This window comes from Populus nigra, chromosome 1 (assembly GCF_951802175.1).
Source record: "Populus nigra chromosome 1, ddPopNigr1.1, whole genome shotgun sequence".
In the NCBI taxonomy this organism is placed as follows: domain Eukaryota; kingdom Viridiplantae; phylum Streptophyta; class Magnoliopsida; order Malpighiales; family Salicaceae; genus Populus; species Populus nigra.
The window spans coordinates 13,253,505-13,268,567 of NC_084852.1; the positions used below are offsets into that span (position 1 = coordinate 13,253,505).

General features: G+C 31.3%; 1 protein-coding gene across 1 annotated transcript; it reads right to left on the reverse strand.

Moving 5' to 3' along the window:
* Window positions 1–9,470: 9,470 nt before the first annotated feature.
* On the reverse strand, window positions 9,471–13,783 carry LOC133667984 (aspartic proteinase A1-like). Its single transcript, XM_062087713.1, has 14 exons — window positions 13,613–13,783; window positions 13,138–13,515; window positions 12,973–13,033; window positions 12,333–12,427; window positions 12,124–12,236; window positions 11,816–11,984; window positions 11,674–11,713; window positions 11,499–11,563; window positions 10,988–11,101; window positions 10,813–10,877; window positions 10,547–10,703; window positions 10,356–10,475; window positions 9,980–10,068; window positions 9,471–9,816 (listed from the first exon to the last, which is right to left on the reverse strand). The coding sequence occupies exons 2-14, from the start codon at window positions 13,510–13,512 to the stop codon at window positions 9,732–9,734; spliced, it is 1,548 nt and encodes a 515-aa protein (XP_061943697.1). The 5' UTR covers window positions 13,513–13,515; window positions 13,613–13,783; the 3' UTR covers window positions 9,471–9,731.
* Window positions 13,784–15,063: the final 1,280 nt, after the last annotated feature.

A 15,063-nucleotide genomic window follows, 5' to 3' on the forward strand; every position in this document is an offset into this window, starting at 1 on the left:
TGGTTTCAAACTCCTCATAATCACGTAATGTAACACCCATTACTTTTTAATGGAATTTTCACATTTTCATTTATTAATGTCATGAAAAATAGGAATTTTTCACCATCAAAATTGTTACAAGCTAACCATTCAATAATTTTCATCTATAAGTACAATGACACACTATTTAAATATTACACTATTTAAATATTACAGCACTTTTAAAATTACATATAAATAAATTATTCACGGAACATTCATTTGATAATATCAAGACCTATATTTAAATATTACAACATTTTTAAAATTATATATAAATAAATTATTCACGGAACATTCATTTGACAATTTCAAAACCTATCTATTTTGAAAGGCGAGTTAGTTCGATATCACATTATGAATGATTGGGACCTTCAATAGAAGAAACATGTAAGACATATAAGATTATGAAAATCTTAATAAATATTTATATTATCTTGGTTACTAATATTTGGTAATTATATAAGAAAAACCATTATCCTTTAACCTTTTTGTAAGTACATTAAATCTATGCTAGTTTCTAATTTAATACATTTTCATTAATTTTTGATGAACTCTCTATATATCATTATACACATTAAACTATCATAGTCGCATCATAACAAATTTTGTTCATAACACATTTTATTCATAACATAATTCATCTACTCAAACATATTTAATTTGTATAATTTTCGTGTCTGGTTCACACAATTATTTCATTCACAACACATTTAATTCATGTCACCTTCCGTTTCATAACCATATTTAATCTGCACAATTATCTTATTTTACAACACAATTAATTCATACCACTTCCACAAGGTCATCACAATACTCTTAGTTCATAGTCAAAATTAATTTATATTTTATTTTCCCTTTATTATTCATGCATATTCATGGTTTGTTTGTCTAATTTTCATCCTTAATTACTCATTATATCATTTTATATCTCCTCTATATATTTTTATATTTAAGTATTTATTTTTCTTATTTATGGAACATTTATATATTTCTCATGCTCAAATATTCATTTGACCCATTTATAACCCATCTATATATTTTTCATACAAAAATATTCACTTGGCCCATTTATTGATTTAATACGATTTAATATGAGTATTACTTCAACTTTGAATCCCTAATAATATTTACCATTTCAAAAAACTTTTATACTATTATATGTTTTATATTACCATTTGCCATTTCAAAATAAAGTTTACATCTTTTTTAGCACATTGACATTTCTATCAATTTAACTTTTATATTTACAACTCGTAATTCAATATTAATCGTACATTCATCAATTTGGTTTCGATAACCATAATTTATATTTCAAACTCTATTGTTATGTCCATTTAATTCCCACATATTAAATTCTCACATATTTAATTTTATATGCCCTATAATGTAACACTCTATAATTTCATATGCAATTATATACCCCATGTTTGTTAGAGTAAGTCATTGTCAAAATAGTTAACCTTACACAAATCATTCATATTAATCTCCATTCAAACTGCCAACTAATCTTTTATCTATGTATCTATAGTCTCTGCCCAAACAACCAACTAGGATACCATAACAATCACCTTAGTCTCTATCCACATGGCTGACCAAGTAAAATATCCATAACATTAGTCACCTTTCACATGATCGACTAAGTATGAAATCTATAACCTTAGTCATCGTCCACATGGTCGACTAAGTATCAAGTAATTTATTAATCTCAGATGTCACCACTGATTTATTTACTTTTTACTATATTCAGGTTCCACTGTTACAATCATAATAATTTATATATTAACCACTATCATTACAGTCATTCACAATTAGATTTGGGTTACCACCATTGGAGTCATATAAGGTTATACATTGATTATCACCATTGTGGCTAAATACATTTATCTATTGGTCATCTCTATTGCAGTCATTCACGATTATATATTGATCACCATTACAGTCTAACACATTTATCTACTGATTACTATCATTACTATCATTCACAATTTTATACTAATGGTTCTGCCATTATGGTTGTTCACACACACATACACATATAAAACCACCGTCGCGGTCGAATACAAATAACATATACCTTTATATCTTGCCTTATCAATATAATCTCTTGAAATAACAATTTTACACAACACATAATTTCATTGCAAGTTAACAATTTACAAAAGTATTTTAAATAATTAAAAAGCTAAAGGGATGACTTTTACCTTGAACTCCTACTGTACAAGCTCTTAAGAAGTCAGGTCCAACCTCGAACGCTGCTCTTACATCTCCATATATTATTAATTCCAAATTCAACCTTAGAAATTTTCATACATCCAATAATTCCAAATTAATATCTACACATCACAACCATCAATTATTAAGCAATCCATAGGTTAATATTCAAGTAATTAAATTAAATCTTCATTTAGAACTTTTACACTATCAATTTCAAACCCTACCAATCACTTGACATAATTTTTTTTCCCCAATTTGCATACTTAATTAAACTCAACCTCATTTATTCACCAATAACACATAAACCATTAAAATTATATAATTTACCTAATTTATCACAACATCCACAATTCACGCTTCAATACTTTCCCTTCCATATCAACAACTCACAACACATTTAGGATTTTATATTTCTATATTTTTCAAAACATGTCCACAAACATACAATTATGCTATACTCCAAATTTCATCCCACTTACAATAATTCATTTTCACACATAATCAATTAATACAAAAAAAAAAAATTACATTACCAAGTCAAATTTTCAAATTCTCCATATTCATAAATATTTTGGCCATATATAGAAAAATCCAAAATAACCATTTAAAATCTTTCTATCAATTCCAAACATCTTTAACATTGGTTGAAAATACTAATTTCATATTTTTTTATTCAATTTCCTAACTTTTCTTCTTACTCGAATAACCACAAGACCCGTTACTAAAATAACATGTTCTACATAAATTTTAATTAAGCTCATACACAATTCAATCATATTATAAAGCATACAAGTCTTAACACAATTTTTCCGCATTAATTACTATCTATTTAATTATATTTCTATTACCATTCAAATCAATTCCAACATAATGATGTCACCTAAACATTAAACTTATATAATTTCAACTATAGTCTACATTTAACATTCAATTTCTTATATTTTCATATTTTAAAACCCATCTATATTTTCCTTTATATCAAAATTCCATATCCTTTGCAATTTCTTGAACTTCCCTATTTACAAAGGAATACAACTATATTTACTAGATCTTCCTTTTTTTTTCAATTCAAGCATTGATAATCCGATTTAAATCATTAATGACTTATACTTAGTCCTATCAAATACAGTTTTTTATCTTACACCTAATTTTATATAAACCATTTATTATATTTTTCAAGCCATAAACTTGGTATTGCCTAAATCAACTAAGTGCTTAAATCGATTCCAAAACTCCTGAACTTACAAAACAATAATTTAGTCGATTTAATTAATATTTACAATTTATCATAACTATCTATTCTTAAGAACATTCATATTCAATAATGAACACAACATAAGCAAACACAAATAAACACAACACAAACAAACACAAATAGCCAATTTCTAGATCACTTTCCACCTACACATATGACTGATCATTTGTTAGCCAAATCTTCATGTTCTTTTTTTCAATTAATTTCATTTCTTCTATCTCATTTCTTACCACAAAACTTAACCCATAATCTTATTTAGTCCTCAATATATTCACACATCCAAGTTTTTCAAACTTAATTTTACTCTTTTCAAACATTAGCACAACATGCCAATCAATTATAAAATCCAGAATTCTTACTTCCATCACTATTCTAAAACTTTCATATTAACTAATAACATTTATTTCCATAAGAAAACACAAACTTTTAATCCACCACCTTCCCCTCACACACATATACCACAAGAACTTCACATACTCAGCCAAAAATCTTTCCAAAATAAAATTTTCTCATGCCAACATTTCACATAACATACATTATTACAAAATCTAAGTCAATTTTCTTTTAGCCAATTTTCCCAAAATTCCTTTTATATGGTCATCCCTAATGTATAATTCTTTTTTTAGCTTATTTTCAAAATTGTTCCTATGCTTTCAGTCTAATTGTTTTACCCTCTCATGTTACTTTCATAAATTTAACACAAAACATCAAATTCCCAAACCATTTTTATAAACCCTAAAGAAATTAAGGGTTTTTCATTCATCTATAATAAACCCATTAAAACAAGAAATATGGTGGGAAACATTTTACCCAACAAATTTAAACACAATAAAGTCTTCCCTAAAAAATTTCTCCTCTTTATCTTTTTCCTTCTTCAAAACTTTCATGTTTCTCTCTTTAATGTCAAGTATATTTCTTTTTCTCTACCCCTCTTTAGATTTGTTTTCTTTACGATTAATTACTTATAATCTCCCCACAACTCAAAAATATATTAGATTAACCATGGATTTAGGAATAAAAATGAGAAAAACTTATGTTCTTCTATGGCCTATGTCAACCTCATATAGAGGGAGACATAACTTTTCTTTATTTATAGTTTTGCCATTACTAATTGGCCACTCATTATATTTGGTATTTTACTCGGCAATCGATTCTTTTGCGTACTATTTTATTTACTTAAATCATCAAGATTTACAAACTAATTCATCAAGGACTTTCATCCTTATTCATAATAAAATTTTCTTCAGATTTCCTTCATTTTTGGTTAAAAATTGTGTGATTGTATGCAGAGCTTATACCAGTGATTAATGTAATTTGTGTGTAAAATTATACACTAGTATATTCATAATTCATAAAAAAAAATGATTTTACTTGATTGGAAAGTTTACATAATCTATTGTTGGAATGCCATTTCACGTACTAATTTATTACTTTATTTTACCCAAAAATTATACTAATATTACTGGGGATTTTATCTCTTAATCATCATTATTTTTTCATAATTTAGTATCTTTTGGTTGGGGATCACTCTATTTAACACTGATTTATAAATTTTGAGCCGATGGTTTACATATAAGATCATAACTCTATTGTTTGGATATTAAAAATATATGTGACCTATTTCTAAACATAAAATACATTTAATATCATGATTACAAGGCGTTTGATAATCAAATTTACCTCTAATATTAATGGAGACTTTTTTGCCCTTAGGTGGTTTGGTTTTGACTCACATGTTGACTTAGTTTGGGTAGCCCTTTCATTTCTCCAATTCAGTCTTTATGTCAAAAAAAAACTTGAATTTTAAACTTGTTATGAACTACCTTTTCTTTTAAATTATCGTTCCACTTTTGTTTCCATACTTATCATATCTTCTAACTTTAGTTGGTGTTGTAACTCCACAACATTCATTATCTCACGGTTCAAACTATTCAAAAATATAGTCATGATAGCTTCTCTATCCTCCATTATATTTTTCTAAATCATAGCTACCTCTATCTCTTTATGTTAATCCTCTATAGTTTTAGAATTTTATGTTAAGCTTTGCAATTTAAGATAAACTCTTGATAATAATGACCACGAACAAATCTTTTTCTTGTGATTGCCTTTATCTCATTCAATTTTCCCCCTTGGTTGAATAAAGTATGGTCATAATCATCAACATTTCAATCCTCATTATCATCAACAAACTCATCTACAAAAGTGGTAGATCATCTTTTTAGCCTTCTATTATTAGAAACCCTCCAGGATGGCTCCTCTTGCAGACTAGTAATCGTGACCTTTTGTCTATCCATTCATTCTTTTATCTTGCCAAACATTACATTCATCTTCTCAAAATATTGTCGCGTGGCATGTTAAAGACAAAAAGGTGTTTTTGTTTTACTTCTCTAGAGATGACATGCCTTTGAAAGACAAAGTCAAATCTAAATTTGTTTTTAGTAAATAAACTTGTGTTTCACTCAAAATTTATCTTTTTCATGATAATAGTCGCACATTTTTATCTTTTTCCTCTCTTGCTTGCCTCTTTATTTCTTTAAGGAACTAAAAAAAAACAAACAAAAATTTAAATTCTTTATGAACAAAACAAAAACAACCAAAAATCTTATTTTGTAAAAACTAAGATATGATAAAACTTAATTTTAAACATGTAAGATATGATAAACAAGAACAAAGACACGAAAAATTTAAAGATCAAATGATAAAACTTAATTTTAAAGCTAAGATATGATATCAATTGATGTGAACCTGAAAGGCAAGAACCTTAAAATCCACAATCAAAGATTGAACACAACCCATGAAAGCAAAAATCAAGTCGAAAAGAACCTGACCTAGTGATTACTTGAATAAAAAAACAATAGTTATTGGATGAAAACCCTAACTCCTTGATTATAAAGAATGAAGAACTAGAATGAGAAGGATGAGTGCCACAAAGAAGTAATCTTTAGTTCAAAGAAAAACTAAGAGTACGAGGAACCTTGCACATAGAATATTATTTTTGAAATCAAAATACTCAAAACCTAAATACAAGCTAAATAACTCTATTGATACTATGTATAATGTATTAAAAATGTTGAGAAAGTAACAAAATAATAAAAATAATCCTAAATTAACTAGAAAAACATTGCAAATTCTGAACAGTAACTTTTAGGTTTATCACAAAGCTTTCTTGATGTTTGATCGCTATAAAATCTTAACTCTATAGGAAGCAAGACTTTTAGAATCTTCTATAAATATCTTATCTCGATCCAATGATTGGATTAAAAATTATGCCTATTAATATAAAACTACACATTATAAAAATAAGCCTAATCCATTTGCTTCAAGCCAAGAACCATCTCTTTCCTTTGGTTGGCTTATTAGAAGATTTTGTCTTTTCTTTATGATTAGTCAGCTCTTTGCGAGGAACATCGAAGTGCCACCTGATTATCATTAAGCAAAAGATAATTGCTGAATAACAAGAACAAGAAAAAAAAAGACATAAATTAAATAGATCTAAAGGACCTAATCATGAGACCCAAAGCCTGTTTGTTTTTTAGGTAGCTTTTATGTTTGCGTTGAAACACAAGCATTAAGTGTTTGGTTATAAAACCAAATTGTGTTTTAATTTGTCGGACCTGCCAATAAACTGAGAACCAACCTTAGTTATTAGGAAGCATCTTCTACCATCTTTTTTTTTTTTGTTAGAGTTCAATCAATGTTATGTCCTTTAATTTTTTTGATCGTTTGTTACCTTTTAACTTAATAAAATGACATTCTTTTCTTCTTCCTTCTCCTTACTAGAGAAATCAAAAATTGATAAATGTCCTTTTAGGTCATCTCATTATCAATCTTATTTTTAACCAAATATTTTAGACATGTTTTTTGCTTAACAACCACCATAATTTTAACCAAACACATATTTTTATCAAATCAACCACTACTAAAAGTGATTTTTCTAAGCTTATTTTTTCAAATCATAACTATAAACACTACCTGAATATCAAACACACTCCTAGTCTAAGCCAAGCTTTCACCTCAAGATGTAGGCAGGATGACTAGGGCACAGTTTGGCTTTACCCATGTTTTTAAAGCCCAAGAATTGTCTTAAACACAAGTTAAGTCAGCGTATTACATATGTTTTCTTAGCACAAAGCAGGTTAGGCTTCACAGAATTTCATAAGTCAATACCAACCATAAACTTGGATAAACAAGCAAGATTCATTTGAACCGCCCATGATAATCTTTAATAATGAGTTCCTACCATATTTAAGAATGACATTTCCAAATGGTATATCCAAATGAAGTTTCTTTGGTATCAAACCATTCTGCAATTAAACATTCAAGTGTAAATTACACATTCAATTGTAAAATTATTTAAGTGTTTAGTAAATTGATAATTCTAATTGATTAAAGCTTATACTATGAAGTCAAATTAGTTTTCATGTGTAATTTCTAGCGTTTATGATTCAATTTTTAGGGTTTAAAAGGGATCATGAATTTTAGAAGAGACATATCAAGACTAAAAAAAGTGTTGAGTACGAGTGTGATTTGTCTTTTCTTATATATTATATACGAGGACAATTTCATTTTCAATTCTTTTTGAAGTTTTTGTTTAACCCACGATGTAAAATATAATTTTTTAAAATATAATGAAAAAGTAAAAACACGATCAAACATTGTGAGATTTTTTTTTTGTAATTATCCCAAATTAAAAATAAAATTCCTATCAATAGTTGTTTGGGCTTGACCTAAAAGTTAGGAATTCTAGTTATTTAGACCAAACACAAACAACCAGTTAGCCAGATGTCCTGGCCATTCAGGCGAACCCTAAATTGCCAAACACTTTAGCATAACATCTACACCTACTCACCTCGAGTGTTCAATATCATGTCCATGCACAGCCCAATGTATTTTTATGTTCTAAGAAGTTAGAGCGGCATTGCACACCACCTACCAGCACATCCGTGCAAAGTAAAAACATCTCCATTAATAACACAACTAGCACCACAAACTAATAATAAACACTAGCCTCTTTGCCAATAATATTTATTTTTCTTCACTTATCATGAGGTGACTCTCTTATTACTACACTCACCATAAAGCACGTACAACTCCACTCATCATAAAATATTTGATACACCACAAGGTAAACTGACATGGAAATATCTCTAATTAGCAAGACATTAAAACTAGGCAAGCTCAAGTCATTCAAAGACTTCGCATTAGTTCATTCAACAAACACATATACCCCATGTTTTCTCCTTCTATTTTTTATATATTATTTTTTTCTCTATTTATCAGCTATCAAAGGTCTCCTCTTTTGACAAGAAAATTATTTTCTAAGAAAAATCAAGCCCAGAGACAGCCTACATTCAAACCTACTCACACCTACTCACTTTAGCTCAAGACACGGCCATGAAAAACCCAATCAAACCATCAAATTTTCACAACTTCAATACACATGTTGGAGATTTTTATCCATCTTCACTCTACAATCCTGCTATTATTCGCAAAAAAGCCTTCGTGGTCAGATCAATCTCGGTATGACAGATTCCTACATGTATGAAATCATGGCTCAGTCACCCTCCATCCTTCTGCCACTCCAGAATTCAAGATCATTTTTCAACCTATCAATCTATTCCCCCGATTGCCAAATACCAGCTAGCCTTACCCATATCCTGAGACAAGGGCGATAACCAGACCTACGTTTACGTCAAAACAGACCTTTTTCATGGAAGAGGCATATATAGTAGAGAAGAAATATGAGGCCAAAGAATGCTAGAACCCAACTTCCAAGGTGGGAAAAGCGGATGGACTATTCTCTCCTCACACACACAAGCGTCCACTCGGGAGTACATAAATCCCAAAATAAGCCAGATAAGGAAATGCTCGCCTTCACATTTTCTATCAAGAACCTTTTCCAGAAACAGCAAGATCACAGAATTTTAACGGAGATTAACTTCTCATGTCCAATGAAAGGCTATTCAATCAACAACTACAGTTGCCTAGAGGGATAATCTTTATTTAGCAAGCACAAATACATTGAACTTCAGCACATTTAAGTGTTTACTTGAAACTTAAGATGACCACTGAAATATAATACGTAAGCAGTGGTATGCAACACACCAAGCAGATATACACATGCGAGTTTCATGGGAAACTTCCAGCACTTCAAAGACAACCACGAAACATATGGTATGGTTTGCACATGCTGGTATAAGAGGTGGATAACACTAGAACAAACCACTGCCAAACTATTTGACTAAGTAGCTTCAGCAAATCCAACTCTCATATTGCCATAATCGAATACTGTGTGGAAGCGACCCATAAAGACATCACCCAAGATCCTGCATTGCAAAAGATATTAGTATGAACTAGGAACTTAACAATCCAGTGATCCCAATAAGGTTAGACATCTCTCATTTAAACTACAACAATCATCCAATGTGATTATTGAAACCAGATAGTCACTTGGAAGAATGCAGTATCTGAGAAAGAGGTAGGGAGTACCAGAGAGGACCGCGAGGTGGTGGTACATCCAGTGCTGTGAATCCACTAATGCATTGAGCTACATCTCCCTCGCCAACTTTGAGGACATACTGTGGCATCACCAGAAACAAACAAGCAAACCAGAATACAGATCAGCACTTGTAACGTGCTGGTGAGTCAAATGCTCATTTGCATTAGGAATCTAAGTTACAAATGAAAAATAGTGTCAGCCACAGCAAGCTCGTCACTGGAACTCATATGATATTAAGCCCCGAGAGACAGCACTGACAATATCTAATTCATTTCTCCAGGTTGCCCACAGGCATGATACCACGTTTGTTCTATCAGGCATATCTTGCAAGCTACAACCAGTAAACCCATAAAGATTACACCATACCTGCTCAGGGCTAAGGTCAAAAACCCTTCCACCAATTGTAAATGAAACATTAGGCATGGAAGACAAACCATCGCAATCAACAGCTGATTCTCCCATAGGACTGGGCAGTCGTTCACATAGCTGCAATTACAAGATGAGACCATGAGTAAGCATTAACTCACGGGAATATGCTAAGTACAACCATGGTTTACCTCATTGACATAGTCAAGAATGCGCTCTTGTGTTTGATTCTGCTTAAGTTGGTTCTGCATCCACACAACAGCCATCTCACAAGTAGAGCACATTGCATCATGAAAACCATCTGATGCCTTCTGAGCATTCTCATTCACTACACTCTCAATGCCCATACTGATCAACTCGGAAGTAATTCAAGGAGCAAGGAGCAATATTAGCTATGCCAGAAGTAGAATAGATGTATCTTTAGACATGCAATAATGAAAAGCATTTCATGTCTAACCTTACACCTCGTGTCCCGTCAAATGTGCACAAACCAATTTGTGAGCAAATTTTTTGCGGTTGGTCCTAACATGTGATAGCAATAATAATTTGAAAATCAAACAGGGAAAAGCAATCAGAAAATGAACTTCACATCACACTGGCAAGAATGGTATATTCAGCAGCTTAGGATGTACCTTTGCTAAAAGCATCTCCATTATGGTGTCTCCATATTGAGCAACAACTGCCTTGCACTCTTGACTAACAACTCCAGTGGCTCCAATTGCATGGTTCACTTCAGTAATAATAGTCTGCAAATGAAATACAAAATAACAGTAGTTAGACACAGACCAGAAAATTCAAGCAGTGAACATCATAGACATTGATGCTGGAAAGAAAAAAAAAAAGAAAAAGATTGCTATGCTACAAAATTAGGTGAGCAGAGAAGAAAACCAAGTGCTAATAAGTTTAAAAATTGTTCATTGTTAAATATGGAACAATGTTTAATACAGAGACTCATAAAAACAAGCATGACATCTAATTCCTCATTTAGAAGCAAAGGCCATACAACGAATCCTTAGTAATTGATCTAGCCTGGAACTCCCATCATCTTTTGTGAGAAGAAGATTTGGTCAAACTAGACAGTTCATAAGCAAAAAGCGAGCTACACAGAGAAATTATGCAAACTAAATGAGGTTTAATACACACCGTAGGACCAGCTAACAAAGAGGTTCCAGAATCAGCAATTGCTGCACAGCCACTGGCACAAAATCCTGAAACAGATATGGTAAAATCATGATGGCAACCAATGAAATTATGGAATAAATCATTCCACATCTCCCCAGAACGGAGTTGCAAATCTAGTAAAAAGAACTTTGCTAACCAGAAGTTTGACCACCAATCAAGACATCACCCATGTCAAACTGCCAAATAAAAAGGAAAGGAAAAGTAAGAATCTTCAATGTTGAATTGAACCAATCACTGACATATAGTATAACGGTAGATTGGACAATTGGAACACCAACCTGCCAATATCCTTTCTGCGTCACAGGGACATATGTGTGCTCACCCTTGTAATGAGCAGGATCTACCCCACCAAAAACAATTTCACCCCCTTCTTTTTCATCAACATTGCGGTTAAACCAGAATGAAAAAACTGGCTCTTTAACAAGACCCTGATCAACCATGTTGTACCTGAAGAAATTCTAAAGTTAGATAACTGATTAATGAAGTTCCGGGCATCTTTGTCTTATCGATTCATGAAAGATCAATACAACAAAAATGAACAATCTATGACACAAAACCCAACGAAAGCAATGTGCAAATTACACACCACACAGGTACAGCCTTTCCAACCGAAATTTCTTGAAATCCAAGTCCAAGAATGCCATCAAACTTAGCCACCAGAAAGGTGACGCTGGGCTCCCTGGTAGCTTCAATAAATTCCTGAAATTAACAAGCCTTGCTAGTTAGTGCAAACCATCAACTGAAACCACCATATTAGTGCACTTAATTTTCAAGTAACCATCACCTTCAAGTTACCTGATTCTTAACCACGAGATCACCAACTTTTACATGGTCTTGGCTAAAGAAGCCAGAAATAGCTCCAGTTCCATAGTGGATCTCTGCTGATTTTCCTGTGCATGCATTACGTTCATGTTACTCTCCCTATCATCTGTAGCTAAGTTTCGCCAAACGATGAATATGTCCACATGCTCATACTAGCAAGCACTTAGCAACAACAAGTGTTAATTGATGATCCATATTCGATGATCATTACTGTTACTGTAACTGTTACTGCAGCATCTCAACAATGAATTCATCCTTACAGTCAATACACTCCCCTCCCAAACCCACCCCAAAACAAACAATTACACGTCATAGAAGCATATGTAAAACAACCTTGATGGCAGGACAAGAATAATTTAAAAGCAGAAGGCATACATGTTGGGCATAAGCACCTCCAAAGTGATGAAATGTTAGAAAAACATTCAAGACCCATCAGAAGGAGTTTACAGAAGATATATAACATACTTGCTAGTCTTTTATTGGGAAGACAGACGCTATATGACCATGTAGTAAACGCCCCAGACTCCATTATCACGCAAGAAACTCAAACAAACTTAATGCAAAATGATCAAGTAAGAAATCCCACAACTAAGATAAAAACAAACAAACAAACCATTTTCCTTGTAGGTGCGCGAATGGCTTGACTTGTACTTGGAGTGGAAATAACAAGCAACCTGCAACAAGACACAAGATGATGACATCCAATCCTTTGTCATAAAGGAAGACAGAATACGCAAAAAAAAAAAAATGAAAAATGAAAGCAAAGCAAAGAACTCACAGAGAAATAGCACTTGGAAGAAGGAACCCAGAGATTAGAACTCCCAGTGTCAAATATTACAGTGAACTTTTGTGGGGGAGTCCCAATACCAATCTCCCCAAAGTACTGAGCATCCATGTAATTCTTTAGCGAAACAATATCAGTATCCTCTGCATCTCCTCCTAAATTCCTAAGAAGATGGTACTTTTTAATAGACTCTCCTTCCTTGGACTCAAGCTTGGCAGCCAATCGGTTGTTCCGTTCATATTTCCTCTTCTTCAGTCCGATTCTAATCAACCCATCATTCGGCGGCGAAAGCGCAGAGGAAATCATAGGCAACAGAAGAAAGCATAGGAAAATCGTCGCTGCTGCGACTGGTTTCAATATCGTTCCCATTTTCTGAAATTTATACAACAACAAAATTAACCAAAACCAAAAGGAGATTAAGAGTTAACTACATCGCATGATTACTGTTGCGATTAAAACAAAAACTTACAGTTTATTATTCCTTTTCTTTTCTTTGTGATGATCTGATGAGGAAGAGGATGGCCGCGCAGAGAAGAAAAGAAATTTTGTATGTTAGGAACCAACTGTGTTGACTTTCTTTCTCTCTCTTTTTTATGACGAGGAGGACGGTGAGAATTACAAAGGAGTGTTCAGATATTTTAAGAATACAAGGATTAATTAATATATAGTTTAATGAAACTATGAGAAATAGTTAATTAATTTTAGTAAACTCTGGAACTGAGTTATAATTAACCTTTTTTCCATTCACTAATGAAAAGTATTTCTCATGTTTTATTTATATTTTCCATACAAAACTATTTATTTATTATTTATTATTTATTTATTTTTTATTGGGGGAGACGGAAACTTGTTGGCAGAGCCCATGCGGAGAGCTCTGGCATCATGGAGTTTGAAATCGTGGTGTTATGATAAGTAAGAATATCCTTTTCTTATTCACTAAGTAACGACTGTAAGGGATTAATTTGGTGGGGGTAGCCACTATGACAGTCCATGTTTCTTCTACCTGTAATTGTGTTTTTTATGTTCATGGGTCAATCAAAATTCAGGGCGGATGAAAGTAGATAGGATATTCAACCCATGCTGCAGGTATGGACAATTTATATGGGCTCCATTTAAAATAGTTTTTCTTTGTTTAAATCGATTAAAGTTAACATTAATCTAAATATAATAATAATGTTTGTTTAAGAAAAACAAATATAAAGGAAAAAAAAAGGATGGATTTAGGGGCATTTGGTAAAGCGGTTATTGTTATTTTTTAAAAAAATATATATTAAAAAAATATTTTTTAAATTTTATTTTTTATATCAACACATCAAAACAATCTAAAAATATAAAACAAATAATTTAAGATAAACAAATCAATTTGTTTTTGAAAAAACCAGTTAAAATGTTAACCTAAACAGACAATTAGATTTGTCAAAAATGAGCAGCTTGAAATGCATCAATTCCCTTCCCTATCAATTTCTATGATTAATAAATTCAAATTAAAAGTTATTAGGTAAATTTAATTGATGATGTAAAATAATACATTAAATCAATAAGACTTTTACATTTATTCATATTATAATTTTTATGTACGACACTTAAAACCGTATTTGACTACCAACACCCAAAATAATACCTCTCACTTAATTATGAAATTGTAGAGTGAAAAGCTTAGTTTAGAAATGATAATGATATTCATGGTTTAGATTTCTATTATATGTATACTTTACTTATTATTGATCAAGTAAAAAATTTAAATATTTATTTTTTATTTATTGAGTTTCGGATATGCACTTGAACATTTATTATCTAAATACTATTTATCATTCAACATATAATATATACATAAAACATTTATAGTTTTGAAATAAAATATAATATATGCATATTCTAATATTGATATAATACAAATATATTAAATGACAAAATTGTGTG

Bases quoted from the DNA above. Each gene is read 5' to 3' on its own strand.
- LOC133667984 (XM_062087713.1), bottom strand. From the start codon at position 13,512: ATGGGAACGATATTGAAACCAGTCGCAGCAGCGACGATTTTCCTATGC. The intron at 13,034-13,137 runs GTGAGTTCTTTG...GTCTTGTTGCAG, and splicing joins CTTCCAAGTGCTATTTCTCT to GTTGCTTGTTATTTCCACTC. The intron at 11,102-11,498 runs GTGTGTATTAAA...TTTCATTTGCAG, and splicing joins CTTTGTTAGCTGGTCCTACG to ACTATTATTACTGAAGTGAA.